This window comes from Mobula hypostoma, chromosome 7 (assembly GCF_963921235.1).
Source record: "Mobula hypostoma chromosome 7, sMobHyp1.1, whole genome shotgun sequence".
Lineage (NCBI taxonomy): Eukaryota > Metazoa > Chordata > Chondrichthyes > Myliobatiformes > Myliobatidae > Mobula > Mobula hypostoma.
In genome coordinates, this window is record NC_086103.1 from 62,686,992 (window position 1) to 62,701,963 (window position 14,972).

Sequence of the window (14,972 nt, forward strand, 5' to 3'; positions counted from 1 at the left end):
AAGGAATTTGGGTCCTGATATAATCAAAGACAGCTATAGTTAAAATAAGATTTACTGATAAAGTTTTCTTTTTCTTTTTCCCGCCAATTAAAAGCAAAGGCATCTTACATCGCTTTCTGAACTGATAAGCATTTTAGTTTTTTGTAGGCACAACAGGCAGACATGTCAAGGAAGCCCATCTGCATTCCATTCAAAGCACTGGTAACTGCCAGTTATTTGAAGGAACAAAACATCCTTATGCCAACACATTTGAAATCCAGAAATCTTTGATACCTAGGACATTAGGCACTTAAGAGGGGTGATTGATAAGTTTGTGGCCTAGGGTAGAAGGAATCAATTTTAGAAAACTTAGTACATTTATTTTTCAACATAGTCCCCTCCTACATTTACACACCTAGTCCAGCGGTCGTAGAGTATACGGATCTTGGACCTCCAGAAAGTGTCCACAGATGGGTGATTGATAAGTTCGTGGCCTAAGGTAGAAGGAGTCAATTTTAGAAAACCTAGCACATTTATTTTTCAACATAGTCCCCTCCTACATTTACATGCACAGTCCAGCAGTCGTGGAGCATACGGATCTTGGACCTCCAGAAAGTCCCCACAGCGGGGGTGATTGATAGGTTCGTGGCCCAGGGTAGAAGGAGATGAGTCATACAGCTCTCGTTACATGCACATGCATTTCAACTCTTTGAGTGGTAATGCAGAAAGTTTGAAGTTAATAACTCATCTCCTGCTACCTTAGGCCACAAACTTATCAATCACCCCTCGTACTTGCATGGTTTCCAGACTTCCCATAGGTTATATTGTTCTGTGTTTTACAAATTAACCTTTGATGTTTTTTCAAGATTGTACAACACAGAAATGGGCCCTTCTACCACCACTGTGCTAATCTTTTTGCCATCTACACTAATTCTATTTACCCAATTTAGTTTGTTTTCTTATATGCGTGTTTAAGTGTCTCTTAATGGTAGTAATTGTATCCAACTCCAGCACCTTCACAGGCAGATGAGTTCCAAATATCAACTACTCTCTGTGTAAAAGAACTTCCCCCAGCAAATCCCCTTTAATACTCCTTCCTTCTACACCAAGCTTTTTCCCTCTTGTTTTTGATACCTGAATAATGGGGAAAAAATTCTACCTACACTCTCTGTTTCTTATAATTTTTATATACGTTTACTAAATCAGTACTGTGTCCTTCATTCCAAGATAAACAAACCCAGCCTATCCAATCTGTCCCCATAACCAACGTCCTGTAACTCAGATAGAATCCTTGTGAATCTACACTGCACTCTTTCCAGTGAAGTTATATTCATCCTATAGTGTAGCAACAAGAAATGTACACAATACTCCAACTGAACAGTGTTTTGTAAAGTTGCAACATTAACATCCCAGCTTTTACATTCCATACCCCAACCAATAAAGGCAAGCATGCCTAATGATTTCTTTGCCTCGTATCTATCTGTATTCTACTTTCAGGAACCTATGGACTTGAACCCCAAGATCCTCCCTCTGTTCATCAACATTCCCTGGTGCCCTAACTTTTACTGTATATGTCCCATCCCTTTTTGACTTCCCAAAGTACGTTACCTTGCATTTGTTAGGATAAATTCCATTTGCCAACACTCAACCCAACTTTCCATCTGATTTACAGTATATCCTGCTGTAGGCTTAGAAAAATTTCCTTGCTGTCCACAACACCACCAATTTTTGTGTCATATTCAGACTTCTTAATATTGCATCATTTTTAATAATTCTGCAGTGTAGTTCTCTTTTTTTAATCCTTTTGTTTAAATATTGGAGTCCTAAACAATCACTGTAGGCTTTATAAAGGTGAATGTACATTGGAGAGTCTGTCTGATATGTATCTTTATGTTCAGATGGATTACCTTACAATTTACAAGCATCTGGGGCATTACCGTCTTAGCCACCTGTACAGAACTGAAAAGTTGTGAGAAAGAAATTGATAGTGTTTCTGTAACACCAAAAGCTTTATTGTAACGAGTCAGGCAGCCGCAGCCATTTCCTTTATCAAAATCATCACCAAAGCTTCAGGAAAGCTGCATGCCTAGACCATGCAGATAGTCTGTACCATCCAGTCACATAAAATGCAAATATAGAGAATTCCTAATGTCTGAGAAAATGTATTCCAGTGAATGCAAAAAGCCCAAACAACAGCACCCCCCCTCCCTTCTGCCCTTTTTTCCCCACAAAATGCAATATAGTTAGGCTGCAAGTCAGAGAATCATAATTTGCGTAATTTGCTGTGTCTTTATTGGTGAGCTGAAGAATGGTAGATTAGAGTAAATTTGTTTTTTGCTGTATTGTAGTTTTCAAGCTATATAGAGGACAGCCGTACTTAACTTCGGTAGAGCTGGCTCACTGGCTTGGCTAGAAAGCTCAGTAAGAGGTCAGAGAGGTTTCAGTGTAGACCGGAAAGGCTTTGTGTAGAAGCAACTGGAGCCCGAACGGGGACTGCTCAAATAACATAGCTTAATGTATCAGTTTTCAAAAAGTTAATAAATTCCCCAGCACAGCATTGTCTTTGGAAGGGCCAAATAATAAAAGTTGCATGAAAGAAAATTGTACTGGCCTGTTAACACTGTAAGCTTTGTCTGTGTATACGACAGTTTTGGTTGCATGAAAACATGTCAAAATGAATTTTATCGACTTCTTTACAGCACAGGCGTGCTTCAGAAGCCTCAATCTCTCCTCCAGGATCCAGTATTTCAGGATCTCCGAATCGCGTTATCTGTGTAAGTATATTGTGCACTACTGAAAACTCTCCTGTGGCAAAACCAAGATTTAAAAATAAATAAGGGAATTCCTTCCCAGCACTTAACCCTGCAAGCAGCCAAAATGCTACACCTGCCCATTCACCTCCATTTGGAGCCCCAAACAGTCCTTCCATATGAGGCAATACTTCACCTGCGAACCTACTGGGATCACCGATTGTATCCAGTGCTTCCAGTGCGATCTCCTCTACACTGGTGAGATCCGTCGTAAACTGGAGGACCGCCTAGTTGAGCACCTTCACTCCATCCGGCAAAAGCGGAATTTCCTAGTGGCCAAACATTTTAATTCTGATTCCTGTTCCTGTTCCAACTTGTCAGTCCATGGCCTCCTCTTATGCCACAATGTGGCCACCCTCAGAGTGGAGGAGCAACACTTTATATTTTGTCTGTGTAACTTCCAACCTGAAAAATTCCCTCCCCCTCCCCACTTCTTCTACTCCCTACTATGGCCTCTTTCCTCTTCTCACCTATCTGCCACCTCCGCTATAGTCCCCTCCTCCTGCGGTCCATTCTCCTGACCTGCTGAGTTCCTCCAGCATTTTGTGTGTTTTGCTTTAGATTTCCAGCATCTGCAGAATTTCTTTTGTTTTAAAAATTAAGTCTACTTTGAAAAATGGACTGATATGAGTTGTTAAATAAAAGGGATCTGCCAGTCTCTACCTGCAGACTAATAAAAGACATATGCTTTATCTCAACGTACTTTAAAGGCAGTCTGCTCCCTCAAACCTTGTACAAATTATTTCATATTTCTCATCATTTCTCAGAACATAGGAGGAGCCAGGTTGGCATGTGGATTCCATGTTAGCTCTCAGAGCATTCTCATCAACTTCATCCCTTCTTCTAGTTCCCTGTAATCACTCACATAGGGATAATTTACAATAGTCAATTGCCTTTATCAGCATATCTTTGACACATGAGCAGAGACTGAAGCACCTTGGAGAATGTTAACTCCTCATACCTGACCTCCATGGTCAGGATAAAACCTCAAATATTTGAGCTGTAAGATTCATTTTGTAGGACAGGCTACAGTCAAGGTAAGCCCAAAGGATGGTCTGAAGGATTGTTCTGAAGCCTGTGAAGTTTGAAATACATCTTTCTCAGGAGTTCAAAGAACACTTGGAAAACAATAGTGAGGCTTGGAACATGAACTAATGAAGCGTTCATTCATGTTCCGCATCCTGATTTACTGTAAACAGCCCAGTAGAGATCTGTAAACATCTGCAATTGTAACTATCAACAAAGTCATCCTATACGCATGAAGAGGATCAAATTGGCCAGTAACATACTGATGTTATCAACCACATTTCCTGAAGCCACAGTCAGAAATCTAGGCAATGAAGTTCTATTGTGTGTTCTGCCAGAGGCAAAAGAATCAATTTTGCAGGGCTACACCCAGGGCCTGAAAGATGCACAGCCTCAACACTGCTTCTGATGTGTCTTCAAGTATCGACGACAAGCAAGTAAAGCAAGTACTTGGGTTCCATTTGTCTTCATTTAAAAGCCTAACCAATCTTTTTAGTATCCAAGCAACACACATCAAAGTAGCTGGTGAATGCAGCAGGCCAGGCAGCATCTCTAGGAAGAGTTACAGTCGACGTTTCAGGCCGAGCTGGAAATTTGTCAATGGTGAACAAAATAGATGCAAGAATCAGTCTATGTGGTCTATCTAGAACACTATATTGCCTCAAGTTATCCATTGCCGTGCTGCTGAGACCAATTCTGAGCCTTATAGCCACAGAGTGATCTGTAAGTTTATGATCTTGAAAGTGTGAAAGTAGAATTTGTGGAGGTCATTCCACAACGCAGACATTGAACATAGGACAGTACAGCACATTACAGGCCCTTCGGCCCACAATGTTGTGCCCACCCTCAAACCCTGCCTCCCATATAACCCCCCACCTTAAATTCCTCCATATACCTGTCTAGTAGGCTCTTAAACTTCACTAGTGTATCTGCCTCCACCACTGACTCAGGCAGTGCATTCCACACACCAACCACTCTCTGAGTAAAAAACTTCCTCTAATATCCCCCTTGAACTTCCCACCCCTTACCTTAAAGCCATGTCCTCTTGTATTGAGCAGTGGTACCCACTCTATCTATTCCTCTTAATATCTTGTACACCTCTATCATGTCTCCTCTCATCCTCCTTCTCTCCAAAGAGTAAAGCACTAGCTCCCTTAATCTCTGATCATAATCCATACTCTCTAAATCAGGCAGCATCCTGGTAAATCTCCTCTGTACCCTTTCCAATGCTTCCACATCCTTCCTAAAGTGAGGTGACCAAAACTGGACACAGTACTCCAAGTGTGACCTAACCAGAGTTTTATAGAGCTGCATCATTACATCGCGACTCTTAAACTCTATCCCTCGACTTATGAAAGCTAACACCCCATAAGCTTTCTTAACTACCCTATCTACCTGTGAGGCAACTTTCAGGGATCTGTGGACATGTACCCCCAGATCCTTCTGCTCCTCCACACTACCAAGTATCCTGCCATTTACTTTGTACTCTGCCTTGGAGTTTGTCCTTCCAAAGTGTACCACCTCACACTTCTCCGGGTTGAACTCCATCTGCCACTTCTCAGCCCACTTCTGCATCCTATCAATGTCTCCCTGCAATCTTTGACAATCCTCTACACTATCTACAACACCACCAACCTTTGTGTTGTCTGCAAACTTGCCAACCCACCCTTCTACCCCCACATCCAGGTCGTTAATGAAAATCATGAAAAGAGGAGGTCCCAGAACAGATCTTTGTGGGACACCACTAGTCACAATCCTCCAATCTGAATGTACTCCCTCCACCACCACCCTCTGCCTTCTGCAGGCAAGCCAATTCTGAATCCACCTGGCCAAACTTCCCTGCATCCCATGCTTTCTGACTTTCTGAATAAGCCTACCACGTGGAACCTTGTCAAATGCCTCACTAAAATCCATGTAGATCACATCCACTGCGCTACCCTCATCTGTATGCCTGGTCACCTCCTCAAAAAACTCTTATCAGGCTTGAAAGGAGCTTCTGAGAGAAAATTCTCTCTCAATAGTCTGATTATCCTTTATAATATCTGTGATTCTTCTTCTCCGGATTGCCACGAAAGAAAAAAATGCAAATCAGTGCAGACAGAAATAGCAAACCCACATCCCCCCTCACACAGAGAAAAAGAACAGCAACACGATCATCAAATCCCCAAACCCCCACCCGCCACCCCCACTGCATATAACACAAGAACATCAACCTACAAATACCTCTTTCCTATGCTTAATAAGCATTGCTAGTGTCTTTTAACTTGTGCTAGTTATGGCCACCCTAACAAGTCTCTTCATTCTCTCTGTCATTAAGATCTCAAGCTCTTATCTGTGCATAGACAGTATTTAATATCTTCATTGTGTATGTTTCAGGAACTAATACCTGTAACTTCAAAAATCAATTTGAACTGTTTCCTTTGAAATGATTGTTTCTTTGTATCTGACAGCTTCTTTTGATTCCTTCTTTTGTCCTCTTTCCTCTATCCTTATCTTAGGCAAAAGTGGATAATGAAATACTTGACTATAGGGATCTGGCCGCTCTTCCCAAAGTTAAAACTATCTATGACGTTCAACGTCCCGATCTGGTTTCCTATGAACAATATCAAAAATCTGCATCAGAAGACAGACTTGAAAGATACAGTTTTGGGGAGGTACTGTGCAACTTACCAATTTGCTTCGCATGGAATGGTCATTTCTCCACATCATTTAAAGACTTTTTGATTTAAACATTACACAAGCTAAGCGTATGACTTGCTCTCATTTTGTTCCTATCTACCTTGATGGGATGGGAAAGGAGGAATGATAATTCCTTCTCTGCATGCTCATGGCATTCTGAAGCGCATCAGTTAAAAAGGTGATGCCTTTATGCAAATCTGTGCAATAGCTTGAAAAGTTTAAAAACATAAATCTTAATTTCACATAACCAACATCATTCATTAAATGTATAAAGATAATTGAATGTCACAACAGGCTGAATTTGAAGGCACTTTTTAAAAATCTACCTTTTTAATGTTTTGTCAAACTTCTCAAAAGCATTGGTGAACAGCTATTTAACTAATCATATTTCCTTAAGAATATCTAAAATCCAAATGTAATATAGATTTGAGAATTCATCTGATGATTGGGCGCTGTATGAACTTATGTGGAACTTTTTTTTAATAGCATTAAGCACTTGTAGAAATCATTCAAATATTCACAGAACTTCACAAAGAACTGGGTTACACTTCCAGGAGAGCTATAGCAGAAAAGTGAAGAAATAAACATCTAACGTTTTTATATACTGTATTATCTTTTCATTAAAATATTGTCAGCAGCAAAAAGAAGGATTTTAGTCAGTATATTAGTCAGTGCCCTCAGTCATAATAAGTTAAAGACCCAACTGCGCTTCAGTAATTGTATCTTAAATGAATAGTAATTGTAGCTTCTACGTCATTTTTAATCTGCATTCATTTACTCATCATTGCTGATTTCTGCAAGACGACATTACTTATTTTTCACTAACCTCTTGTATGACTTCTGTTACTTTAACAATCTACTCATCCAAAGCAAATAAAAGTATGTTTCAACTCATTTGTAGTAGAGCCTCTGATCTCATGATGAGTGAGGAAATTATGTAAAGCAAATTATGTATTCCACAGCAATTAACTATAGTACCAGGGCACAAAATCATTTAGTAATCCATCACTTAGCACTCAGCTGTGAAATTTGCCTTTAAGGTAATGTCTATAACATTGGTTTGTTCATACCCTAAGTGCCATCTTTTATTATTCCCCTGCTATAGTCTCTTGGAATGCTGTCACCATACTCGCAGGTAATTCCAATCTTCTTGTTTGTTATAAAGGTGCAATGTATTTAGAGACATGTGTACAGACAGATAAAAGTGATCAGTATTACTGGGCCAGATGCCCAGCATAGTGCCATGCTTCCTCCTTCCCTTCCGATTCTCAGTGAATTTTATGCAGCCCTGTATTTGCCCAGTCATCCTGGAAACCTGAAGAAACGAGAGACTACAAATGCTGGGAAAGGTAGCAACAAAAAGCAAGTCACTGGAGGAACTCAGCAAGTTGAACAGCATCTGTTTGAGGCAAAGGGTCAGGTTGTGATGCAGGGCCGCAACTTGAAATGCTGACAATACCACAGATGCTGCTCAAGTTCCTGGAAAGCCGCCTTCTGAAGAACATGCCACAAGTACAATTAGATTTTAGATGGCATATTCTGAGACCCCGCACAACTTTGAGAGCTCATTGCTCGTCAGAGATTTCTTTGAAGAGTTTAAAGTGTCTATGATACTAAAAAGCCTCTAAAAGCAAGTTAGGTAGATTCAAATAATATTAATTAAAACTAAAAAGGAATAAAATTAATATTATAATTTTAAAGCATGATATTAGTTAATCGTATGAAGATAAAACAAAACAAAAAACCTAACTGCACGTATCTTTAAATTAAGGTCAGGTAAATGAAGCTGTGATACAGATGTTCAGCATCACTGATAGTACAGAAACAGGCCTTTTAGACCAACTCATCCATGCTAACCAAGACACCTATCTAAGCTAGTCCTATTTGCCTGTATTTGTTCCATATCTCTTTAAATCTTTTCCAAACATGTACCTATCTAAATGTCTTTCAACTATCATATTTGGACCTACCTCTACAACTTCCTATGGAATCTCACTCCATTTATCCATCACCCTCTGTGTTAAAAGATTTCCTACTGGGTCCCATTTACATTGGGGTGGCACAGTAGCATAGTGGTTAGCACAACACTTTACAGTTGTAAAGCGGCAACGCAGGTTCAATTCCAGCCACTGCCTGTAAGGAGTTTGTACGTTCTCCCCATGATCGAGTCGGTTTCCTCTGGGTGCTCCAGATTCCTCCCACAGTCCAAAGACATACCAGTTGATAGGTTAATTGGTCACTGTAAATTGTCCTGTGTTTAGACTCAGATTAAATCAGGAGATTGTTGGGCAGTGTGGCTTGAAGAGTCTATTCTGCACTGTATCTAAATAAATAAATATAATACCCCTTTCAGTTTAAATTTGTGTTTCGTGTCCTCACAGTTTTAGGTTCACTTAACCAAAAGTTCACCCATTCTCTGGTCTGAGATAGTTTGCACTCCACCCTGGACTTGAAGCTGAATTCAGCACTACAGCAAAACAGTTGAAGGGCTGGCATCAGATCTCCAGCTCAGTCTCTGATGTCTGTGTTTTAATACACAGTTGTGGAGGTTGGAGGCAGGTCAGCTCATAAAGAAAGCATTGTAGGTATTTCTCCACTAAAGCACTGCTAAAAGAGCAGTACATTGCAAGCCAAGCAACACACTTAAAAGTTGCTGGTGAACGCAGCAGGCCAAGCAGCATCTCTAGAAAGAGGTACAGTCGACCTTTCGGGCCGAGACCCTTCGTCAGGACTAACTGAAAGAAGAACTAGTAAGAGATTTGAAAGTGGGAGGGGGAGGGGGAGATCCGAAATGATAGGAGAAGACAGGAGGGGGAGGGATGGAGCCAAGAGCTGGACAGTTGATTGGCAAAAGGGATATGAGAGGATCATGGGACAGGAGGCCTAGGGAGAAAGAAAAGGGGGAGGGTGGAGAAAAGCCCAGAGGATGGGCAAGGGGTATAGTGAGAGGGACAGAGGGAGAAAAAGGTGAGAGAGAAAAAGAATGTGTGTATATAGATAAATAACGGATGGGGTACGAGGGGGAGATGGGGCAGAATCTGTTATTTATTTATATACATACGTACTTTTTCTCTCTCTCCTTTTTCTCCCTCTGTCCTTTTCACTATACCCCTTGCCCATCCTCTAGGCTTTTTCCCCCCTCTCTCTCTTCATTCTCCCTAGGCCTCCTGTCCCATGATCCTCTCATATCCCTTTTGCCAATCAACTGTCCAGCTCTTGGCCCCATCCCTCCCCCTCCTGTCTTCTCCTATCATTTTGGATCTCCCCCTCCGCTTTCCACTTTCAAATCTCTTACTAGCTCTTCTTTCAGTTAGTCCTGATGAAGGGTCTCGGCCCAAAAGGTCGACTGTACCTCTTCCTAGAGATGCTGCTTGGCCTGCTGTGTTCACCAACAACTTTTATGTGTGTTGCTTGAAATCCAGCATCTGCAGATTTCCTCGTGTTTACATTGCAAGCCAATCTGGTTTTCTCCTCAAATTCATCTGTGGAAATGTACACAAAGAATATTAATCGGCAAGGGATAATCATTGGTTCCGATTACCCAGCTGAGACTATAAAAGAGTCTTCTGCTTTCTACAGTACACTAGCAACCTAAAGGTAGAATCTACCATCATTTGGTGTCTATTTGTCTAAAACATGGACATCCAGCAAAGTGAAATATATAAAATAAACATCCAATCAAAGAGGCAGATGTCTAGTTTAATAAGTAATGTGGAACTTGCAGTTATTGTAGAGAAACTTGTTTGGTGTGGAAAGGCGGTCACATTAAAAGTTATTATTAATTTATTTAGAGGTTCTGCGAGGAAGAGGCCCCTCCAGCACAAAGACTCAATCTACCCAGCAAACCACCTATTTAACCCTAGCATAATCATGGGACAATTTACAATGACCAATTAACCGACTAACTGGTACATCTTTGGACTACGGAAAAAACCCACACCGCCACAAGAAGAATGTATAAACACCTGACAGATGGCGTCAGAATTGAATTCCAAACTCCACTACCCTGAGCTGTAGTAGTGTTGAACTATCTGCTAGGCTACCATCGCACCCTAAAAACGTTCACTAGATCCTCAACTGCAATATCTCCAGCTAAATGGCAACTCTAGAGCGATCCTGTTGTGCCTTTTAGTAATGAGAGTTTTGACCAGCAGGATGAAACATTATGGCACATTTTGAAAAGCAGATGGAAGCAGTAATATTCTGCTTTTTGAAGAGCCTCTCTTAAAAAATTAAATATGTTTGTCAATAAACAAAATGGATTGAGAAACTCACAGATAGCTTCTATTTTTTACAACCTTGTATTCATATAATCACCCTCCTACCTGTCTCTCTGCACCCCACAATATATTTTGCATGATTTGAATTATGAAATTAATAATTAAGTTATAAATTACAATCATATATTCTAATCTGTCAATTTCAATTAATGATTACATTTAAATTTACTACAAAACAAAGATGCAACTTTCAAGACAACGTGTATTTGAAGTGCTATGTTAATTTTATTATAAGGAGTTATGGAATCATTAGAGCATAAAAGACAGTACAGCCATCAAGTCTGTGCAGGCTCCTGTTAGCTCAATCCTGTAAGTCTCATTTTGCCTTTCTCCCTTTGGAGCCTGCACATTATTCTACCTCTGATGTGTATACGTTTCCTTTCAAAAGCTCTGACTCTTTTTCCATTACCTTTTACCTCACCAAGTTTTGGAACATAATTGCTCTCATGTTAAAAAAATTAGATGCACTCCCTCATCTTTGGAATTATTCTATTAAATATTTTTTGCCCTTGTCCACAGTCTTTACAGAACTGAATGCAATTGTGGCCTAGCCTGTGTTTATAGAGTTTAAACATAATTTCTTGATAATAAGAGGGTATGCTGCAGTATAATATCTAGAATATTCACTGTTTGAAATATTGTATATGTCTCTAATCTGACAGAAAACAATATGCATTTTTATAAAGTATGGATGCATACACTAATTAGATTGGTAACATATCAGACTGATGGCATTATGTACAATTAATGTACCTCTTGCGATTCTTGTTTGCCATATGTAATACATTTTTTCTTTGACCTCACAATATTCCTTTGCTGAGTGAGCTGGTGGGGCATTTCCACCAAATCCTCAACTGCAAATACTTACTGTCTGCTTGGACCATCATGCGAGTTAATTTTATCTTCAATTGTTTCCCTCTTCCTGTAAAATGCTTCCCAACTCTGCTAAGTGACTGTTTTGTGCCAGCCAGATTAAACGAAGATATGAATCACAGATGGAACCAGTTGTCACTTTAAAATACATGTAATTCTGCTCTTTGAAGGTTGCAGTTGAACACAGATCTAATTCTAATGCATTTCTAGATTAACAGTGCATCTGCTGTAGCTAGGAAATCTTTACTGCAACAAATAATTTGCATTGGTTCATCTGTTAGAAACAGGCTGAGCTGAAAAATAATTTCTCCCGCAAGCTATATTGCTTTAGACATCAGAAATGTGTCTGACTCCATTGCAAAGTGTTAAGAGTTTCAAAACTACAATTTATATTATAATTTTGCATATCAAAATATACCAAGATTAGTGTTTTATACATCTGTTTATTCAGCTCATTGAATTCTACAATAGTTCCAATGCAAAGATTATGTTTTTAACTTCTCTCGTATGGACCTCAATAACTTTTGGGGAATAAAAGATCTGCTCAAGGTAAAGTCATGCAACAAAACTGATGTCACATGACCTGTTTAATACATCTTACCTTAATTAAGTGGAAATTTGAGTCAAATTTTCTTATGAATTTTTTTTCAACCTCTCTTCAGGAATCTAGCATCCATTTCCTTAATAACCGTACTAGAAGCAGCATACGTAATGAACCGCTAACTTGTTACCAAACAATCAATTTGCATGATATCATACTAAAGATGTTCCTGTTGACTTGTGATAGGACATATATGATGGGATTGATTTAAGACAGAGAAGATCGTCTAGTCCTGGATACATTGACTCACCGACATACAGTCGACAGGGAATGTCTCCCACAATGCCTCGATCACCTCAACAATATCACAGACCAGGTAATGAATGAGTTTGAACTAGTAGATTGATTTGGTGAATTCATTTTTACATGTAACAATCTGAAGTAATATTCTGTTATTATAGGAAAATAAACACAACACATGAAACAGTTTTTGTATTATCTGTCATTTGAACTGAACTGCAATATAACTTGGTCTATCCAGAATATCTTAGGTTCAATAATTGTGTCGAGAGTTATATGAGATGCATGTAATGTTGACCCTAGGAGAAAGAAGTGCTCAAAAGTGTAGAACAAAGGAAGTTAATTCTGGGTTAATGTTTCAATGATTAAGCATTATAGATGGACAAATAAGCAAATTGATTATATCAAATATATGACATTGGACTGTGGTTTCACAAGGTATTTGAAGATAAATAAACTACCCATGCAAAGTTTATCCCACAGAAACCGAGCTGTGGCATAGTGCTCAAATAGAAAAAAAAGTGGCTGTACAAGAAAACAATAAAGGAAGGCCAACTAACTTTATTGTAATTATGTTTCTTAAAGCATTTAAGCATTCAGCTTTCTTGCCCGTAGACAAGAAAGTGAATGTAAGAAGTCAAGCATTTTTGATGTTACCATCATTGAATATGTCATCATGCCAGTTTCAATAAGAAACTGCAGGAGGAATATAACTTTGATGTTGCCACAACTAGAAATCATCCATGTTGTTTCATGTTTTGTTAGGCTAAACATTCACTCACAATGGCATTCAGTCAAACATAATTTTTTGTATGGTTCTCTGCATATGATATCATGACTGAGTATGATAAAAACGTATTCACTGAAAGAGGCATAGATATATTCTAATGAATTACCAAAAGTACGTTCGAGGCAACAGTTGTTTTCTCCAAAGAAAGTAATCACCAGGAAAATGTAAATTTGTTTAACGGTTGTTGACATGCGATCGAGGACTTAGTATATTGATTTTGTGAATAGCTGCAATTTATAAACTATTCACTAGAATGGCCTTGAAATTATGCTGGAGTAGCTTATCTTTACAGCATTAGCACTACGGTTCTCTCAGTTTGGAACTGAAGAATCAAACAGAAATTTCAATTTTGCTTTCTCTCCCACTGACTGGAATTGGTAGATATGAGGTGGAGAAAGATACTTCACAGTGCCTTGTATGAAAATTCATCATTCCATTATTATTGGCAGTTTTGATGAGGAACATACAAATGTGTAATGTGAGCTGTTGATTTCTCAGGTTTTTTCATGAGATTCACATTTCTTTGCATTGCCATTATCTATCAAAATGGTATTATGGGGTAAGAAGGGGAGGAGGGGCATTAAAGGAAGTTAGAAAAATCAATGTTCATGCCATCAGGTTGGAGGCTACCCAGATGGACCATCAGACGCCACCTCCAACGGGATCCCACCACCAAGCACATCTTTCCTTCCCCCCCGCTTCTGCTTTCCGCAGGGATTGCTCCCTACGCGACTCCCTTGTCCATTTGTCTTCCCCATCCCTTCCCACCCATCTCCCTCCCGGCACTTATCCTTGTAAGCGGAACAAGTGCTACACATGCCCTTACACTTCCTCCCTCATCACCATTCAGGGCCCCAGACAGTCCTTCCAGGTGAGGCGACACTTCACCTGTGAGTCGGCTGGTGTGATATACTGCGTCCGGTGCTCCCGATGTGGCCTTCTATATATTGGTGAGACCCAACGCAGACTGAGAGATCGTTTCACTGAACACTTACGCTCTGTCCTCCAGAAAAAGCAGGATCTCCCAGTGGCCACACATTTTAATTCCACGTCCCATTCCCATTCTGCTGTGTCAATCCATGGCCTCCTCTACTATCAAGATGAAGCCACACTCAGGTTGGAGGAACAACACCTTATATTCTGTCTGGGTAGCCTACAGCCTGATGGCATGAACATTGATTTCTCTAACTTCTGTTAATGCCCCTCCTCCCCTTCTTACCCCATCCCTTATTTATTTATTTATTTATTTATTTGTTTATTTATTTACACTTTTCTCTCTTTTTTCTCTCTTTGGCCCTCTCACAATAACTCCTTGCCTGCTCTCCATCTTCCTCTGGTGCTCCCCTCCCCCTTTCTTTCTCCCCAGGCCTCCCATCCCATGATCCTCTCATATGCCTTTTGCCAGTCAACTTCCCAGCTGTTAGCTTCATCCCTCCCCCTCCTGTCTTCTCCTATCATTTCGGATCTCCCCCTTCCCCTCCCACTTTCAAATCTCTTACTATCTCTTCTTTCAGTTAGTCCTTACGAAAGGTCTCGACCCAAAACGTCGACTGTATTTCTTCATATAGATGCTGACTGGCCTGCTGTGTCCACCAGCATTTTGTGTATGTTGCAGAGAAATGTTTGAATTCAATTTTGGAATTATTAATTACTATTTATTATATGGTTTTGAATTCTAGTGCAGGAAAAATAGT

At 39.8% G+C, this 14,972-nt stretch overlaps 1 protein-coding gene across 10 annotated transcripts in view; it reads left to right on the forward strand.

Annotated features, from left to right (window-relative positions):
- The window catches only part of ablim3 (actin binding LIM protein family, member 3), a 331,288-nt gene that overhangs the window by 262,301 nt on the left and 54,015 nt on the right, over positions 1–14,972 (forward strand). For 7 of the 10 annotated variants that reach the window (XM_063053520.1, XM_063053523.1, XM_063053529.1 and 4 more), the window contains 4 exons: positions 2,679–2,753; positions 6,314–6,469; positions 7,600–7,629; positions 12,435–12,564. In XM_063053520.1, coding sequence (XP_062909590.1) covers positions 2,679–2,753; positions 6,314–6,469; positions 7,600–7,629; positions 12,435–12,564 — 391 coding nt within the window. The remainder of the gene's footprint in view (positions 1–2,678; positions 2,754–6,313; positions 6,470–7,599; positions 7,630–12,434; positions 12,565–14,972) is intronic. The other 3 variants (XM_063053525.1, XM_063053526.1, XM_063053522.1) reach the window with 2 other exon arrangements.